The sequence below is a fragment of the Choloepus didactylus genome, chromosome 7, assembly GCF_015220235.1.
Source record: "Choloepus didactylus isolate mChoDid1 chromosome 7, mChoDid1.pri, whole genome shotgun sequence".
NCBI lineage: Eukaryota > Metazoa > Chordata > Mammalia > Pilosa > Megalonychidae > Choloepus > Choloepus didactylus.
In genome coordinates, this window is record NC_051313.1 from 54,439,477 (window position 1) to 54,459,148 (window position 19,672).

The window sequence follows — 19,672 nt, forward strand, 5'->3', positions numbered from 1 at the left end:
TTAGTGTGCTAAACCTTAATCTGTCCAGGATGTCGCAAAGAAAGTGAACATCTTATATCGAAAGCAAGGGTCACCTGGCTTATTCAGTGTTTCCAAACATTGGACTAGCCTCAATTTTGCAGTCGCCCGGTCCACAATCCATTAGCAAAAGTCACTCCTCCATCACAACAAATGAGATACCGACACTAGAGTAGAAAGAAGACGAAGTGGCGCGGCTTTGGTATGTGCTAAAGTCCTCCTTCTGGGAACCGTCCAAGAACACTCCCATGGACACCTGGCTACCACAACCAGGTCCCTGTATTAGTTTGGTTTCCCAACGAGGTCCCGCCCTCCTACCAGCTCAACGCGCCAATGAACAGTACAAAAAAAAAAAAAAAAAACTGTAATGCGATACCCAGTCTACGTCCGCCGGACTATCGCGAGAACTCGCAGTACGCCGGCGGTTCCCGCGCAGACCTCGCGAGAAGGTCGGTCACCAGCTAGGGGCGGGCTCTGCCGAGGTCTCGTCCTCCCTGAGCGTGCTAGCCGCGGCGGGAATTTCGCTTGTTCCAGATTTGGATTACACGCACTCACTGACTGTTAGTCGGGCCCTACCTGGGCAGATCCTAGGACCTGGAAGTGTGGGCAGGTACAACATGCATCGTGGGCAGGGGCCTCCCCGGAGTCTAGGCTGCTTCAGTGCGCGGCACACACACGGGTCCTCTCCTGGAGGGACTCGACCCAGTGTCCGAGGAAGGGTGGAGGGTCGGCGCCCGGCACTGTCCTCTTGATCCCGGCTTCGAGCTTGCAAGTGAGCTGTTTCCATATGCAGCTGGGAAAAGCTCACTGCTGTTTAGGAACGTAGGCCTGGGCGCAGTTCGAGGCAGAATCGAGTTGAAGCTTTGTCCTGAACCATTTCTCTTCTCTGCACTCCGTCTCGGGCTGCCGGCTCTAACCTAGAAGGATAGATTCTAAGTCCCTGCCAGAGCCAGTGGGCCGTACATTTTGTCTTAAGTTCTGAAAGCCTTGGTCTCAAGGAGGTGGGGGCAGGCAGGAAGGATTGTTCAGGATTTGACTACTCGGGGGTGTTCAGCGATTTTTCTTTGCGTGTTTGGGATGGGAGGCGTTTTCTCAGTTGCTTTTCAAGATGCCTACTTCTTTGGGACTTTTCTGAGGTAACTCCCAATTTCTTGGCCCGCCTACCTTCTCTTTGGAGTTCTTAATGAAAATCACAATAAACCCCAAACGTTTTAGGACATGAAGTAAATAATGGATAACTGTTCTCCTGCGTCAACGTTCCTGACCGACAGCTTGGAGCTGGAGCTGGGGAAAGAATGGTGCAAACCCCCTTGCTTTTCTTGTGATTTTGACAATAAAGGAAGAAGTTTTTCTGGCGATTCCTACCTTTCCAGCGGAGCGCTCAAGCGGTTTGTAAAAATTAAGAGACTTTCCCTCATTAGATTATAAATCAGTTTGTTAGGAATGATAGTTAATTCCGACATCAGGTAATTAAACTTTGATTTTCATCAAGCCATGTTTTGTAAATCGGCTAAATACGTCACACGAGTGCAAACTATAATTAGTTCTGTTATTGGTTTCCTGGTTAAAGCATACCTATAAGTATTTTACAGCTTGAGGAGAACTTCATTTGTAACTGATACCTCACGGCTGCCTCAGCTTTGGGCTAAGGAGCTGGGCACTGATTCCTTTTACTTAAAATGCATTCTGAATTACCTGGGCTCTTTGAAATGGTATTTCCTTTTAAAGGATATTCTAAAGCTTTCATTAATTCTTAAGTAAGCCACACACACTTTATGTTGCCCCAATTCCTTCTAACTCGATATCCATACATATGTGTCATATAGATTTAATTATTTTAAACTTTCTGATAAATGGATCAGTTCACAGGTATGTTGTTTTTCAAAGTCATTGTATTTGGCAGATATGCACATACTGTAGTAAAACTTCTCAAAATATTTTATGAATACTTGAGGCAATTTCAGTTAGAAAGGAAACCATTTTTGTTGATTTTATAGTTGTACCTTATTTGAGACCCTAAGAGAGATTACTCACCTTGATTATGCTGTTCACCGGACATGGCTCGGAATAACTTGTAGCTATTTAAAAAAAAAACAATCATCCCTTTAAAGGATGAAATTCTACCACAACTGAAGACCACTAGTGAAGGCAGGCAAAAATATGTTCTATAGGCTCCTTTTTGAATTTCCCCCCTTAATTACATTGCTCTTTAGCTATACAGTTTTAATCAGTGTATACTACTGAAACTTTGATTAGCCTAGCTGTAATAATCCTGAATGTGTAAGGTACCAAGGCGTTACATATTCCTGACTTTATAACATCATTGCTGGTGATGAATAACATGGATTCATATAATGTCAGAAAGACATGATGTAGGATGATGTTTAGTATACTTTTTGTGGAGCTTAAATCAGAATTTTCGTTTCAGACTAATTTTGAATCTTGATCCTTTACCAACTAACTTTGAAGAGGATGTAGTGGAAATATTTGGCATTCAGTGGGTTACGGAAACTGCATTAGTGAATTCATCAAGAGAGCTCTTTAATTTATTCAGGTATTTTTTTTTTTTTTTCCCTAACTGCCTGAGTGTAGATATTGTTTGGTTTTATAAGTTACGTTGCTAGATGGTTTCTAATACTGAAATTATTAAAGCACTGGTAAAGAGGTTTGTTGTTCACTTGATTAACCACCAGTAAGAACAATTATGCAGGTTGATGGAGTGATGAGTTTCTTTTTAGTGGTTTTCAAAATCTGTCTATCTGTATTGACATCATGTATTGAAGACAAATATTTCAGGCTTTGAATTGTGTTGTAATTTTGGAAGACAAGTAAAACACTTTTGCTGCTTAATAGCCATAGTCCTCCAACTATCTTTAGAGAATGAGCTTGGACTTTCTAGATCTTATCTTTCAGACTGTGTAATAAGAATGTGATAAATTCTTTATTTGGATAACATTTAATAAAAATTTTAATGAAAAATTTCAGATACACATAAAAGTAGTATAGTTTAATGAGCTTCCACATACATACCCATCTCTCAGTTATAATAAACATTTATAAAGGTTATATCACATTTCCTTCATCTGTCCTTTCCTCTCTTCTTTTGGTTTAAGTATTTTTAAGCAAATTTGAGGCATCATGTCATCTTTATATACTTCAGTATGCATTTCTTAAATATATGAATTTGTTTTCCCATGAACACTATTCCATTATCACAATTTACAAATTTAAAGTAATTCTTTTTTATTTAAAACCCAATTCATGTTCAAATTTTAGATGACATTTGGACATGGAGTCAGTTGTTGAAGGCAAATTATTATCCAAAAGCACATGAAGAAGGTATATATGGTATATTTAAATGAAAATGAAAAGGTGGAGTGATTTCTTCTCCCACTCCATCACATGAGACTTTGTAAAGAGACATCAGTGTGTCTGTACCTTGTCATACCTTCTATCTTAGTGGGAGAACAGACTGGTATACATTACAGAACAAGGGAGTCTTATCTAGGACATTGGTCAGGAACATTGGTTAATCTTGAAGGAGTTGAAAGGCACCTAGGCTGGACAATCATAAATATAGCTTTCCTTAATAAATCCAGTCCACTTTATTCTATTCCTTTTCTGAACTACTGTGTTATTGTATGATGATACAATTTAACATTTCATTGTATTACTGTTAACCTAGGATGTTTTATATAAGTATTTTAAATTTCTTGACCATATAAACAGTATCTCATTGATAGTGAAATCTGATGCTTGAAACTAATTGCTGAGATGCACACAGCTTTTAATAGACTTTTTTGAAGGTCTGACAAAGGCATGTTTTATTTTCTCTCGAAGTCCTCACTACTGGAAGCTGACCCTTCAATAAACGCTCACTAAATACTAAATGTCATCCACAAATGAGAGGCATTGCAACTGTCAATATAGAATTTGGAAACATTATCCATGTAATTGTTAAATGCTTTAAATTTTTCTAAATTAACTCTCACCTTACATTTTTAAAATTAGGCAACAACTGTACAATTTGGAAACCTTACTGCAGGCCAACTGTGATTTTGGTAAGTTTAAAGAGTGTTTAATAGCAAAAAAGAATGCTGCTCCATTAATGAATTGCACATGACCATGTAATTGGGATTTTGTGAATAAGGAAGAGCTAGGTCAGAAGTTCAGGAATACAGTGTATATAGTGTTCATAAAAAGTATGATATTTAAATTTTGCTGTGACTAAGATTTAAAGCAGTTTTCCAAATCTGTAGGTCTTAAAGGTAGAACTGATTTAAGGCTCAACTATCTGAAGTGAATTAGTACTTGCTTTGGGGCTGATGAGTAGGATGGAGCATTTATAGGAGAAATAGAAAGTGCCTGACCTCATGCTGTCTTCTGGTTCTTTCTTTCTGCTTTCTGGTTTTTTTTGTTTGTTTGCTTGCTTGTTTGTTTTCTGGCATTTAATGGATTACTGATTGGTTGGGGATTGTTACAGTTAAGTAGTAGTAAAGAGAATTGACAGCTGCTTTCCTGCATTTTTGGTTCAGTGTAGTAATTATGGCTTTGCAGTCAGCCTGGATTCCAGCCCTATCTCTCTACCACCTGCTGAATGTGGGTTTCACACCAATACTAGTTCTCACCTCATTGAATGCTTATAAGGATTAAATGACGTAATTCATGTTAAGTGTTGCGCCTAATATCCATATTTAGTGATGCCCAGTAGTCAAATACAACCAGGACTCACTTAGGCCAAACACAGGTTTATTAGCTTACTGAAGCAAGGGGGAAACACACATGAGGAACAGTTGGGGCCTCTCAATAGGAGTGGTAAGGCAGGGTTTTGTTATGGGGTTTGGGCTTATGCTGGCTGATTTTTAGGGAGGGTTTGGGAAGTCCAGAACTTCATTCTGGATTGGATGCTGTTAGGAAACATGGACAATTTGATGATTGTCTATGTTAGTTTTTATCTAGAGGGTGGGATGAGTAAAGGAAGGCTAGGGTTCTCATTAGTAAAGAGGCAGTAGTCACATTAGCTAGAAGAAGGGTATGTTTTTTTGGTATGTGTGATTGCATAGTGCCTTGTTTCTGTGTTCAGACGTGATTACAGAGAGGTCTTGTTTTGTGGTTTTTTAATTTTAACTTTTTATTTTGAAATAATTTTAAATGACAGGACAGTTAGAAAAATAATACAAGACTTGATGGTTTTAACTCTTATGTTTAGGTCCTTGATCCATTTAGAGTTAATTTTTGTATATGGTGTGAGGGATGTGTCCAAACTTCATTGTTTTGAAAGTGGATATCCAGTTTTCTCGGATCCATTTGTGGAAGAAACCATTCTTTCCTTAATTAATGTGTAGCGTCCTTGTCAAAAATCAGTTGGCCATAAATAGGGTTATTTTTGAACTCTCAATTCTGTACCATTCGTCTGTATGTCTTATTGTTGTGCCAGTTCCACTCTGTTTTGATCACTGTGGCTTTGTAGTAAGTTTTGAAATCTGGAAATGTGAGAACTTTTTCTTTTGCAGTGTTAATTTGGCTATTTGGGCCCTCTTGTGATTACATATGAATTTGAGGATCAGCTTTTCCATTTCTCCAAAAAGGCGGCTGGGATTTATTGTGTTGAATCTTTAGATTGCTTTAGGTAGTATGACAACTTAATACTAAGTTCCTATCTATGAACATGGGATGCTTGACATTTATGTAGGTCTTAAATTTCTCAGCATTTTTTTTTAGTTTTCAGTACACAAGTCCTTTCACCTTCTTAATTAAAGTTATTCCTAGGTGTTTTATTCTTTTAGGAGCTATTATGAATGGAATTTTTAAAATTTAAAAATTTCCATTTCAGAATATTTGTGGGTATGTAGAAACAACTGATTTTTATTGTGGCTTTATTTTAGATTTCTATGATGACTTCATAGGTTTAATAGTCATTTATTTATATTCTTTTGTGTTGTGTTGAAGTCTTTTGTCCATTTTGTAAAGTGGATTATTTGTCTTTTTCACAAATTTTTGAATTGTAGATGTTCCTTATATATTCATTATATGAGTGTTTTCTTAGATGTGTGTTATGAATGTATTTTCCCAATCTGTGGTTTCCCTATTTAGTTTTTAATGGTATCTTTTGGTGATCAGAAGTATCATGATGTCTAATTTATCTTTTTCTTTTTCATGCTTAGTATTTTTGGTGTCCTAAAAAATTGACTTACCCTGAAGGTCACGCTACTACCTAGAAGAGAGCCTCATGGTTTTAGCTTTTGTGTTCAACTATATGATCTACTGTGAATTAATTTTTGTGCATAGCATGAGGCTGGGTTGAAGTTTATTTTTTCTATATGGCTCTCTAGTTGGCTTGACCCCATTTGCTAAAGAGATTTTCTTTTTCCTGTTGAATCGCTTTACAGCCCTTGTCCAAAACCATTTGATTGTGTCTTTGTGGATCTTTTTCTAGACTCGGTTCCATTGACCATTTATTTAAGAAAAATAGCCATTGAAAATATATACAGTTAATTCAAGGTGTAAAAAATATATTTTGTTTCTTCATGCAGTTTCGATCTATTGTTTCGATCTATTGTCCTTTCCTTTCAACCTGCAGAACTTTCTTTAGCATCTCTTGTTTGGATGGTTTAGTGCTGATAAACTCCTTCAGCTTTTGTTTACCTGGGAATGTCTTAATCCCTCCTTTAGTTTTTTTTTTTTTTTTTTTTTGATATATATTTTTTTATTGAGATTGTTCACATACCATACAATTATCCAAAGATCCAAAGTGCATAATCAGTTGCCCATGGTACCATCATATAGCTGTGCATCCATCACCACAATTAATTTTTTTGTCAGTTTTTAGAACATTTTCATTATTCCAGAAAAGAAATAAGAGACCAAAAAAAGGAAAACTCAAATCCTCCCAAACTCCTAACCACCCTCCCTCCATTATTGATTCATAGTTTTGGTATAGTACATTTGTTACTGTTGATGAGAGAATGTTAAAATACTACTAACTGTAGTATATCATTTGCAATAAATATATATATTTTCCTATATGCCCCTCTATTACTAACTTCTAGTTATAGTGTAATACATTCGTTCTAGTTCATGAGAGAGATTTCTAATATTTGGACAGTTAATCACAGACATTGTCCACCACAAGATTCACTGTTTTATACATTCCCATCTTTTAACCTCCAGCTTTTCTTCTGGTGACATACATGACTCTGAGCTTACCCTTTCCACGACATTCACAGACCGTTCAGCAGTATTAGTTATTCTCACAATGTGCTACCATAGCCTCTGTTCATTTCCAAACACTTAAGTTCACCCTAGTTGAACATTCTGCTCATAATAAGCAACCACTCTCCATTCTTTAGCCTCGTTCTATATCCTGGTAACTTACATTACGTGTCTATGCATTTACATATTATAGTTAGTTCATATCAGTAAGACCCTCCAATATTTGTCCTTATGTGTCTTGTCTTACTTTAAAATTTAGGAAGTTTTCAGTTATTATTTCTTTAAATATTCTCTCTGCCCCTTTATTTCTTCTCCTCATGGGACTCCCACAGTGCATATATTGGTACGCCGCCGATTCCTCAGGCTCTGTTCGCTTTTCTTCTTTCCTTTTTCTTTCTGCTCCTCAGACTGGGTGATTTCAGTTATCTTCAAGTTCATTGATTTTTGTTCTGCTAGCTCCAATCTGCTGTTGAATCCCCCTAGGGAATTTTTAATTTCTGTGGTCTTCATTTCTGTTTAGTTCCCTTTTCTAAGTTCCATCTCTTTGTGTTCATCTATCGTTTTCATGATTTCCTTTAGTTAGTTCTTTGTCCATGTTTTCCTTTAGCTCTTTGAGCATATTTAGGGCCATATTTTTGAGTCTTTGTCTGGAATGTGCCAGGTCTGGTCCTGCTCATTGATGTTTCTAGTGCTTTAATCTTTTCCTTTGCCTGGGCCATCACTTACTATTTCTTTGTATGTTTTGTAACCTTTTGTTGAGACCTGGATTGCTTTCCAGATCTTTTAGAAAGATGTTTCTGCCTACTTTGTTGGTCATTCAAAGTTTTTGTGGGGGAATGGGGTCCTAAAACATCTTACTTCTCCATCTTGGTTGGGGCAGGCTGGGCCTATTGTGCCATTTTGAGGAACTGATCCCTTTATCATTATAAAATATCCCTGTGTAAATCTGGAAATATTCTTTCTTCTGAAATCTGTTCTATCTGATATTAATATAACCACTCCCACTTTCTTTTGATAATATTTTGAAGGTATTGTCTTTTTCTCAGTTATTTTTCTTTTTAACTATGTGTCTAAAAACTCTTAATTGGTTTGATATTTTGAAATCCATTATGCCTTTTAATTGGGGGTTTGTGTTTATACTTTTGTTATTGATATGGCTTTAAATATGCCATCTTGCTATTTGTTTTTTATTTGTCCCATATGTTTTTTCTCTCAATTTTTATTTTATCTTTTCCTATATTCTTTTACATCTTTTTTTTAAATGATTCTATTTTATCTCCACTATGGCTTTATTGTCTCTACTTTTTATATATTTTCTTATCTATCTATTTATTTACTTATTTTCTTTTACGCATCACTCTAGGGTTTACAATATACATCTGTAATTTTTCATAATCTACCTGCAAATATTATACCTCTTTATGTATACTTTACAATATTCTTCTTTTTTTTGCAAATCAAATGCTTCTTTATTTTTTCAGATACATAAAGTAGAAAGGCAATTGAGCAATAAGAAAGTAATAAAAATTTCCAGAAGCATACCTGGCAGTTCTATTTATTATCATCATGATGCAGTCATGTTAAAAATGATTTACAATATTCTTTTATAACCCCTCTTCCTCCTTTGAGCCATTGTTGCCATATATTTTACTTCTATATATTCTGTAAATACTGGTGTTTTTAATAGTTTGTCATATACTGTACTTTTAAAGATAGTAAAAAATGAGAAAAACATATATTTAAACACATCATTTCTGGTGCTTATTTCTTTGTGTTGATTCAGCTTTCCATTTGGTACATGCAAAAATTGTATAGTTTTGGTTAATTGAAAGTGCTCACAAGACTCCAGAGAGCATTCTCACATAAGGTTTTTATTTGAAGTCAAAATATATGATACAGGAACATAAAGTGCATTCAGGCATTGGCGATCTTAGAGACATCCAGACACAAACTGCTCAGGGTACTACTTAATCACAAAAGGGTGTTCTTTGTCCTCAGTTTGAATAACTAAGATTTGTGCATTGAATCTTGATTTGAGGAATGCTTAGGGCAGAACTTTTATTTTTTGTCCCTCTGGTCATGTAGCCAATTAAGGCTGTCTAACTTATTTTGCCAGGTGAAAGCCATCAATAAACAAACTGTCCCTGAATGTTGCAGTGGGAGTTTTGGATATTAAACACATATCATAAATTGTTTGTTAGCCTCTATCTTTGTCCAAAAGTCAAATCTAGGCATCCAGATGTCCCTTGAGGTAAGTGTAGAACTGTCTCAGGATGGCATATCCTATCTTGTCATTTTCCTCTTGCCTGGAGAACTTCCTTTGACTTTTTTTTTTTAATTATTATTTGGTTCTACTAGAAGTGCACTCTCTCAGCATTTGTTTGTTTGAAAAAATATTTGTTTTGCCTTCAGTTTTGTCTGGGTAAAGACGGCTAAGTTGACAGTTTTTTTTTTTTTTTTCCCCTTCCTCTTCTTTTCAGCTCTTTGAAAATATCTGTTGTCTTTTGACTTGCATATTTTGTGATGTAAAGTCTGTTGTGATTCTCTTTTTCCTCTGTAAGTAATATGTCTTCTTTCTCTGACTACTTTTAGGTTTTTCTGTTTATCACTGCTTTTCAGCAGTTTGATTATGATTTGCCTTTGACACATGGATTTTTTTGTTTTTGTTTTTGTTTGGAATTTGTTGAACTTCTTGGATCTGTGGGTTTATAGTTTTCATCATATTTAGAGAGTTTTTTGACACAATTTCTTCAGATAATTTTCTGTATTCCCCTCCTGAATCTTGTTATAAACATTTGACTGTTTGATATTTTCCCATATCATTGATACTGTGTTTACTTAAAAAAAAATCTTTTTTTCTCTTTGCTATATTCTGAGTAGTTTTTAATGCTTTGTTTTCAAAGTCATTGATTTTTTTCCCCTCTGTTATGTTTGATCTATTGTTAATCCCACTCAGTGTTGTCATTTCAAATATTCTGGTTTTTTTTTTGTTTCTCGACATTCCCTTTAGATCTTTTCCTTAGCTTCCATTTTTGTCATCATGCTTATTTTCATTTTTCTTGAAAATGGAGTATATTTATAAATGCTGTTTTTACTTGTCCAACTGCTGATTCTTTCATCTCTGTCATTTTTGGATCTATTCATATTGTTTTTTTCTCCTGGATATGTTGTATCTTTTTCTCTTCTTTGAGAAAATAAAATTATCTAGTAATTTTAATTGCATGACAGACATGTGGATTTTACATTACTGCTTTTTGGATTTTCTTGTATTTCTTTAACTAGTACTGACTTTTGTTCTAGCTCCCTGTTGGATTTCTTGCAATCCACTGGATCTTTTTGAGGTTTTTAAAAACTGTATTGGGACTTTTTTTTTTTTTTTTTTTGCATTAAAGTCAGTTTTATTGAGATATATTCACACACCATACAGCCATCCATGGTGCACAATCAGCTGCCCACAGCACCACCACACAGCTATGCGCTCATCACCCAAATCTATCCCCGAACACTTTCCTTACACCAGAAAGAATCAGAACAAGAATAAGAAATAAAAGTAAAAAAGAACACCCAAATCTTCCCTCCCATCCCACTCTATTTTTCATCTAGTTTTTGTCCCCACCCCTCCACTCATCCATCCACACACTGGACAAAGGGAGTGTGATCCACAAGGGCCCCACAGCCACACTGCCACCCTCTGTAAGCTACATTGTTATACAAATCGTCTTCAAGAGTCAACACCACTGGGTTGGAGCCCGACAGTCCCAGGAATTTACCTTCAGCTATTCTAATACATCGAAACCTAAAAAGTATCATCTGTATAGTAACCTCTTGACTCCATCTGAAATCTCCTAGCCACCGAAGCTTTATTTCATTTCACCTCACATCCCCCTCTTGGTCAAGAAGATGCTCCTAATCCCACGCTGCTGGGTCCAGATCCATCCCCGGGAGTCATATAAGGCTTTGCCAGGGAGATTCACACCCCTGGGAGTCAGGTCCCACACAGAGGAGGAGGGCAGTGAGATCACCTGCTGAGGTGGCTTAGTTAGAGAGAGAGGGCCACTTCGGAGCAACAAAGAGGCACCTGGGGGAGACTCCCAAGCACAATTATAAGCAGGTTTAGCCCCTCCCCTGCAGCAACAAGCCTTAGAAGAGCAAGCCCCAAGACAGAGGGCTCGGCACACCAAGCTGCCAGTCCCCAATGTCTGTGAAAACACCAGCAACAATCCAGGTGAGGAAGTCCAACACTTCCACACCTTCCCCCAGCTCCTCAGGGGGACCCTGCATACATATCCCTACTCTCTGCCCACTACTCTGGGATGTGCTGCCGCCTCACTACAGCCTACACAAACCCACCATATCCTACTTCCCACTCAAAGCCCCATGCAATCCTGGTGTCTGCACAAACTGACTGCAGAAGACACACTGCTTAGAAAACGTAGATCCCACACCAAACAAACATCCCTTGGTCCCACATGGAAGCCAAAGCCCCAACACACAGTCAGCTTCAGCCCTTACCCTTTGGCCCGCTCTGCCCCAGTCCCAGTCAGATCTGCTTCATTCATATCTCTAATTGAAGTCTGGGCTCCTTTTCAGCTTTTTTTTTTTTATTTTAACAGTTGCTGTATGCGTTAATATGGACATTCATGTCTGCCAAGCTCTAGTTCCTAGCATCAGGCGTCACATAGACACTCAATGCTCCAGAGACCAACCAAGTCACACACAAAGGGATCAGCATCTCAGAGTTCGGAGACAGCCACCACAATTCAGGAATAGATTTGACTGCTCTAAGAGCTTACAATCCAGGAACCACTACAATAATCGTTTCCCTGTTAGGCTATGCTCTAATATTCAATTCTGAGTTTACACATTGTAGTTGGTCCACACCGGTGAGGCACTATAGTGTCCGTCTTTGTCTCTGGCGTACTTCACTCAAATGCTGTCTACAGGATCCATTAACCTCCTTGTGTGTGTCTCAGCTTCACTCCTCTTAGTTGCTCAGTATTCCATTGTATGCACACACCACAGTTCATCATTCTGTTCCTCAGTCGGTATACCCTTAGGCCACCTCCACCCATTGCAAACCATGGATACTGCCTCCATAAACACCATTGTGCAAATGTCCACCCACGTCTCTGCTCCCAGATCTTTCAAACACACATCTCATAATGAAGCTGCAGGATCCCATGGCCCCCATATACTTAGCTTCTTGTGGAACCACCACACTGACCTCCAGGAAGGCTACAGCATTCTGCCTCCTCATCAACAGTAAATAGGTACATCCCTCTCTCTATGTTTTCTCCAGCACTTTTACCCCTATTTATGTTTTTTCCTACAATTTTATAGAGAGATATTCATATACCATAACAATTATCCACAGTGTACAGTCAGTTGTTCATGGTATCGTTAAACAGTTATACATTTATCACCACATATTGATTACTATGAAAAAGTTTTTTTGGGGGGGAATAATAAAAAAGATAATAAAAAGAAAAATAAAATGTACAATTCAATATAATAGGAAGGACCAAGAATCCCATATCCCTCCCCCTTATCCCCCTCTTATATACATTCAACTTTGGTATACTTCCTCTGCCACACTCAATGGAAGCGTATTACAGTGCCACTGCTGACCATAGACTCCAGTTTGCCCTGAATATGCTTTTTCCCAAATACCATCCCCTTCCCAACACTCTGCATGGCCAGCATTCATTTGCTCTCCCCCATGTATAAACATTTTTATATTTGCACATTCAGCAACAATCATTGGCCACTCCAGTTTTTGCCAAGCTACACAGTCCCAGTCTCCATCATCCACCTCTACCTCCGGTGTCATACATTCCCCTATCCCACCTCCTTCAGCCCTACTCACAGACATCTTTGTTCAGTGTACTTACAATATTGTGCTACCATCACACAGTATTATGCTATTTATTTCTGGATCTATGCAGTCAATCCTGCTGAACATACTATAGTCCTTCAGCATCAAATGCCCAATCTCTACCCTCTTTTTATCTCCTGGTAGCCTGTGTTATCAGCTTTTAACTCTCAAAGTTTGCTCATTAGTGTTAGTTCATATTAGTGAGACCATACAGTATTTGTCCTTTTGTTTCTGGCTAACTTCACGCGACATAATGTTCCCAAGGTTCATCTATGTTATTATATGTTCCATGTCTTTGTTCTGTCTTACAGCTGCATAATATTCCATCATGAGTATATACCACAGTTTGTTTATCCACTCGTCCGTTGATGGATATTTGAGCTACTTCCATCTCTTGGCAGTCATGAATAATGCCACAATAAACCTCAGTTTACAAATGTCCATTTGTGTCTTAACTTTCAGTCCATTTGAGTATATACCTAGCAGTGGAATAGCTGGGTCATATGGCAAATCTATACTTAGCTTCCTGAGGAACCTCCACACTGTCTTCCAGAGTGGTTGCAGCATTCTACATTCCCACCAGCAATAAATAAGTGTGCCTCTTTCTCCACATCCTCTCCAGCACTTGTCATTTTTTGTTTTTTGATAATGGCCATTCTGGTAGGTGTGAGATGATATCTCATTGTGGTTTTGATTTGCATTTCCCCAATTGCCAGTGAAGTTGAGCACTTTTTCATATGTTTTTGAGCCATTTTCATTTCTTCTTTAGAAAAGTGTCTGCCCATGTCTTTTGTCCATTTTTTAATTGGGTTATTTGTCTTTCTGTTGTTGAGTTATAGGATTGCTTTATATTATTTGGGATATTAAACCGTTATCTGATTATGTGGTTTCTAAATATTGTCTCCCATTGTGTAGGCTGTCTTTTCACTTTGCCTAACAAAGTCCTTTGATGTACAAAAGTGTTTGATTTTGAGGAGATCCCATTTGTCTATTTGTTCTTTGGTTGCTCGTGCTTTGGGTGTAAGGTCTAGGAAACCACCTCCTATCACAAGGTCTTTAAGGTACTGCCCTATGTTTTCTTCTAAGAGTCTTATGGTCTTAGTGCTTATGTTTAGGTTTTTGATCCATTTTGAGTTAATTTTTGTATAAGGTGTGCGATAGGGGTCCTCTTTCATTCTTTTGGCAATGGATATCCAGTTCTCCAAACACCGTTTATTGAATAGGCTGCTCTGTCCCAGTTGCCTTGGCTTGACTGCCTTATCAAACATCAGTTGTCCATAGATGCCAGAGTTTTATTTCTGAACACTCAGTTCGATTCCATTGGTTGATATCTCTGTCCCTATGCCAGTACCATGCTGTTTTGAGCACTGTAGCATTGTAATATGCTTCAGAGTTAGGTAGCATGAGACCTCCCACTTTGTTCCTCTTTCTCAAGATACTTTTCGCTATTTGGGGCACCTTACCCTTCCAAATAAATTTGGTTATTGGTTTTTCTATTTCTGCAAAGTAAGTTGTTGGGATTTTAATTGGTATTGCATTGAATCTGTAAATCAGTTTAGGTAGAGTTGACATCTTAATTATATTTAGTCTTCCAGTCCATGAACACGGTATGTTCCTCCATTTTTTTAGGTCCTGTTTGATTTATTTTAGCAGTTTCTTGTAGTTTTCTTTTGTATAGGTCTTTTGTGGCCATTGTTAAGTTTATTTCTAAATACTTGATTCTTTTGGTTGCTGTTGTAAATGGAATTTTTTTTTAATTTCTTCCTCTTGCTGCACATTACTTGTGTATAAGAACACTACAGGTTTTTGTGTGTTGATGTTGTAGCATGCTACTTTGCTGTATTCGTTGATTAGCTCTAATAGCTTTGCTGTAGATTTTTTTGGATTTTCTACATACAGAATCATGTCATCTGCAAACAGTGAAAGTTTTATGTCTTCCTCACCAATTTGAATGCCCTTTATTTCTTTTTCTTGCCTAATTGCTCTAGCTAGAATTTCCAGCACAATGTTGAATAACAGTGGTGATAGTGGGCATCCCTGTCTTGTTCCTGATCTTAGAGGGAAAGCTTTCAGTCTCTCCCTGTTGAGTATCATGTTAGCTGTGGGTTTTTCATATATTGTCTTTATCATATTGAGAAAATTCCCTTCTATTTCTATCCTTTGAAGTGTTTTCTCAAGAATATGGGGACTGTTTTAAAGCAGTGTTTAGTCTACTAATAATTTAGTCCTAGTAAGGCTTCTGAGAATTCTATCTGATGCCTGGTGTATTTTTTTTTTCCCTCTCATCTTACTGTTGGAAACTTGAACAATTTCTGGCTTTTGTAGCATTCTAGGGAATAGTTTTCTGTTTTTTTTTTTTTTTTTTTTGCTTTGTTTCTTTGTTTTGTTTTCCCTGGCCTCTGGTACATGTTTTCATGCTTCCTTAGGTTGATAATCAAAGACTTGAAGGGGAACCTCAGCACATATCTGGGGTTCTTTCATTATGTAGCTTCCCTCTTCTTTGATACTTTTTTCCTGCAAATTTAACGATGTTGACCTCCCTAAATTCAGATCTCATGTCTCCTGAACTTAGTGAGTTAGATTCTATTTGGGTTCTCCCTCCATGTGCTGTAGCCTGGAAACTATCTCTAGGTGGGAAGCTGGTACAATGTAGGGCTCATCATCTCTCTGGGATATCTCTTGCATTGCCTTGTGTCCCATGCTTGAAAACTGTTGTTTTATGCAGTTGTTCTCGTTTTCTAGTTTATGGTGGTAGGTGGATAAATCTTGTTCCTTTTAATGAGTACATGTTCGCCAGATGCAGAAGTCAACAGATTTTTTTTCTTTTCTTTTTTATTATAATCTTTTTTATTATAATCTTTTTGTATATGTATGTATAATATTGAGATTGTTCACATACTATACACTCTCCAAAGATCCAAAGTGTACATTCAGTTGCCCAGGGCACCATCATATGCTGTGCATCCATCAACACAATTAATTTATTTTTTCAATTTTTAGAACATTTTCACTACTCCAGAAAAAAAATAAAGACAAAAAAAAAAAAAAAGGGAAACTCAAATCCTCCCATCCCCTAACCACACCCCTCTCCATTATTGATTTGCAGTTTTGGTATAGTACATTTGTTACTATTGATGAAAGAATGTTAAAATACTACTAACTGTAGAATAGTTTGCAGTAGGTATATACTTTTTCTCTCTATGCCTATTATTAATTTCTAGTTTTAGTGACATACATTTGTTCTAGTACATGAGAGAGATTTCTGATATTTTTATAGTTAATCACGGATGTTGTCCACCACAAGATTCACTGTTTTATACATTCCCATCTTTTAACCTCCAACTTTCCTGCTGGTGACATGCATGACTCTGAGCTTACCCTTTCCACCACCTTCACACACCTTTCAGCACTCTTAGTTATTCTTACAACGTGCTACCATCACCTCTGTCCATTTCCAAAGATTTAAGTTCACCCTAGTTGAACATTCTCCTCATAATAAGCAACTGCTCCCCATTCTTTAGCCTCATTCTATATCCTGATAACTTATATTACGTCTGTGAGTTTACATATTATAATTAGTTTATATCAGTGAGACCCTGCAATATTTGTCCTTATGTGTCTTATTTTACTCAAAATAGTGCCCTCAAGGTTTCTTCATCAACCCATTTCTTTCAAGATGGTTTTGTTCACACACCATACATTCCATCCTAAGTAAACAATCTTTGGGTCCCTGTATAGTCACGTGTTTATGTATTGAGCACCATCACCACTTTCTATATAAGCACATCTCCATTTCTTCCACAAAGACAGAGGAAGAGTCAAAGAAGGCAGAGAGGCAAAAGAAAAAGAAAAGAGAGAAAAACAAACCAACAAACAAAAAAAACTTGATAGCTAGAAAGGGACAAAAGGAAAGATAGCATTAACCTAAAGTAGAATAAAGAGTCAGACAACATCACCAATGCCAGGAGTCCCATACCCTTCCCCTATTCCCCATCCCCCCCAACCCACATGCATTTAGCTTTGGTATATTCCCTTTGTTGTATTAAAGTAAGCATAATACAATGTTTCTGTTAAATATAGTCTCTAGTTTGCATTGATTGTGTTTCCCCCCCAATCTCACCCTATTTGTAACACCTTGCAATGTTGACATTCATTTGTTCTACCTCATGTAGAATCATATTTGTACCTTTTATCACAATCGTTGAGCACCCTAGGTTTCCCTGAGTTACACAGTCCGAGTCTTTATTGTTCGTCTTTTGTTCTGGTGTCCCACATCCCAGCTTTCCTCTTTCAACCATACTCACAGTCGTCTTTGTTCAGTTTACTTACATTGCTGTGCTACTATCTCCCAAAATTGTTTTCCAAACTTCTCACTCCTGTCTTTTCCTTTCTGGCTGCAGTGCTTCCTTTAGTGTTTCCTGTAGAGCAAGTATTTTGTTCACAAATTCTGTCATTGTCTGTTTGTCAGAGAATATTTTAAGCTCTCCGTCATATCTGAAGGATAGTTTGGCAGATATAGGATTCTTGTTTGGTGGTTTTTCTCTTTCAGTATCTTAAACATATCACTCCACTTCCTTCTTGTCTCCATGGTTTCTATTGAGAAATCTGCACATAGTCTTATCAAGCTTCCTTTGTATGTGATAGATTGTTTTTCTCTTGCTGCTTTCTCTTTATCTTTGACATTTGATAATCTGATTACTAAGTGTCTTGGTGTAGGCCTATTCAGATCTATTCTGTTTGGGGTACGCTGCGCTTCTTGGATCTGTAATTTTATGTCTTTCATAAGAGATGGGAAATTTTCGTTGATTATTTCCTCTATTATTGCTTCTGCCTTTTTCCCTTCTCTTTCTCCTTCTGGGACACTAATGACACATACATACTTGCTTTTTGTTTTGTCCTTTAGTTCCTGGAGATGTTGCTCATATTTTTACATTCTTTTCTCCATCTGTTCTTTTGTGTGTAGGCTTTCAAGTGCCTTGTTCTCCAGTTCCCGAGTGTTTTGTTCTACCTCTTGAGATCTGCTGTTGTATGTTTCCATTGTGTCTTTCATCTCTTGTGTTGTGCCTTTCATTTCCATAGATTCTGCCAGTTGGTTTTTTGAACTTTCAGTTTCTACCTTATGTACGTCCAGTGTTTTCATTGTATGGTGTTCCAGTTTGCTAATGCTGCTGGAATGCAAAACACCAGAAATGGATTGGCTTTTATAAAGGGGTCTTATTTTGTTACACAGTTACCTTCTTAAGTCCATAAAGTGTCCAAGGTAATACATCAGCAATCGAGTACCTTCACTGGAGGACGGCCAATGGTGTCCAGAAAACCTCTGTTAGCTGGGAAGGCACGCAGCTTGTGTCTGCTCCAAAGTTCTAAATTTCACCAAGTTACACAGTCCCAGTCTTTATCTTTCCTCCTTTCTTCTGGTGTCTCACATGTTCCCAACCTTCCTCTCTCAACTGTATTCATAGTCATCTTTGTTCAGTGTACTTACATTGCTGTGCTACCATCTCCCAAAATTGTGTTCCAAACCACGCACTCCTGTCTTACTCCTATCACTCTGTAGTGCTCCCTTTAGTATTTCCTGTAGGGCAGGTGTCTCGTTCACAAAGTCTTTCATTGTCTGTTTGTTGGAAAATATTTTGAGCTCTCCCTCATATTTGAAGGACAGCTTTGCTGGATATAGGATTCTTGGCTGGCGGTTTTCCTCTTTCAGTGTCTTAAATATATCACACCACTTCCTTCTTGCCTCCATGATTTCTGCTGAGAGATCCGCACATAGTCTTATTAAGCTTCCTTTGTATGTGATGGATTGCTTTTCTCTTGCTGCTTTCAGGATTCTCTCTTTGTCTTTGACATTTGATAATCTGATTATTAAGTGTCTTGGCGTAGGCCTATTCAGATCTATTCTGTTTGGGGTACGCTGCACTTCTTGGATCTGTAATTCTATGTCTTTCATAAGAGATGGGAAATTTTCATGAATTATTTCCTCTATTATTGCTTCTGCCCCTTTTCCCTTCTCTTCTCTTTCTGGGACACTGATGATACGTACACCCTTGTACTTTGTTTCATCCTTAAGTTCCTGGAGATGTTGCTTATATTTTTTCATTCTTTTCTCCATCTGCTCCTTTGCATGTAGGCTTTCAGGTGTTTTGTTCTCCAGTTCCTGAGTGTTTTCTTCTGCCTCTTGAGATCTGCTGTTGTGTGTTTCTATTGTGTCTTTTGTCTCTTGTGTTGTGCCTTTCATTTCCATAGATTCTACTAGTTGTTTTTTTTAACTTTCGATTTCTGCCTTATGTATGCCCAGTGTTTTCTTTACAGCCTCTCTTTTGTCAAATCTTCTCTAAACTTTTTGAACTGATTTAGCATTAGTTTAAATTCCTGTATCTCAGTTGAAGTGTACGTTTGTTCCTTTGACTGGGCCATAACTTTGTTTTTCTTAGTGTAGGTTGTACACTTAGTGTAATTTTCTGTTGTCTAGGCATGGTTTCCTTGGTTACCCCAATCAGGTTTTCCCAGACCAGAACAGGCTCAGGTCCCAGAGGGAAGAAATATCCAGTATCTGGTTTCCCTGAG

The 19,672-nt window shown here is 37.5% G+C and overlaps 1 protein-coding gene across 3 annotated transcripts in view; it reads left to right on the forward strand.

The window, feature by feature from the left end:
* The first annotated feature begins 482 nt into the window (after positions 1-482).
* Positions 483-19,672, forward strand: part of MMS22L (MMS22 like, DNA repair protein) — a 175,300-nt gene continuing 156,110 nt past the window's right edge. For 2 of the 3 annotated variants that reach the window (XM_037842496.1, XM_037842497.1), the window contains exons 1-4: positions 483-628; positions 1,234-1,406; positions 2,447-2,572; positions 4,030-4,079. In XM_037842496.1, the coding sequence (XP_037698424.1) occupies positions 1,249-1,406; positions 2,447-2,572; positions 4,030-4,079 (334 nt within the window). In that variant the 5' untranslated portion in view covers positions 483-628; positions 1,234-1,248. The remainder of the gene's footprint in view (positions 629-1,233; positions 1,407-2,446; positions 2,573-4,029; positions 4,080-19,672) is intronic. The other variant, XM_037842499.1, reaches the window with a different exon arrangement.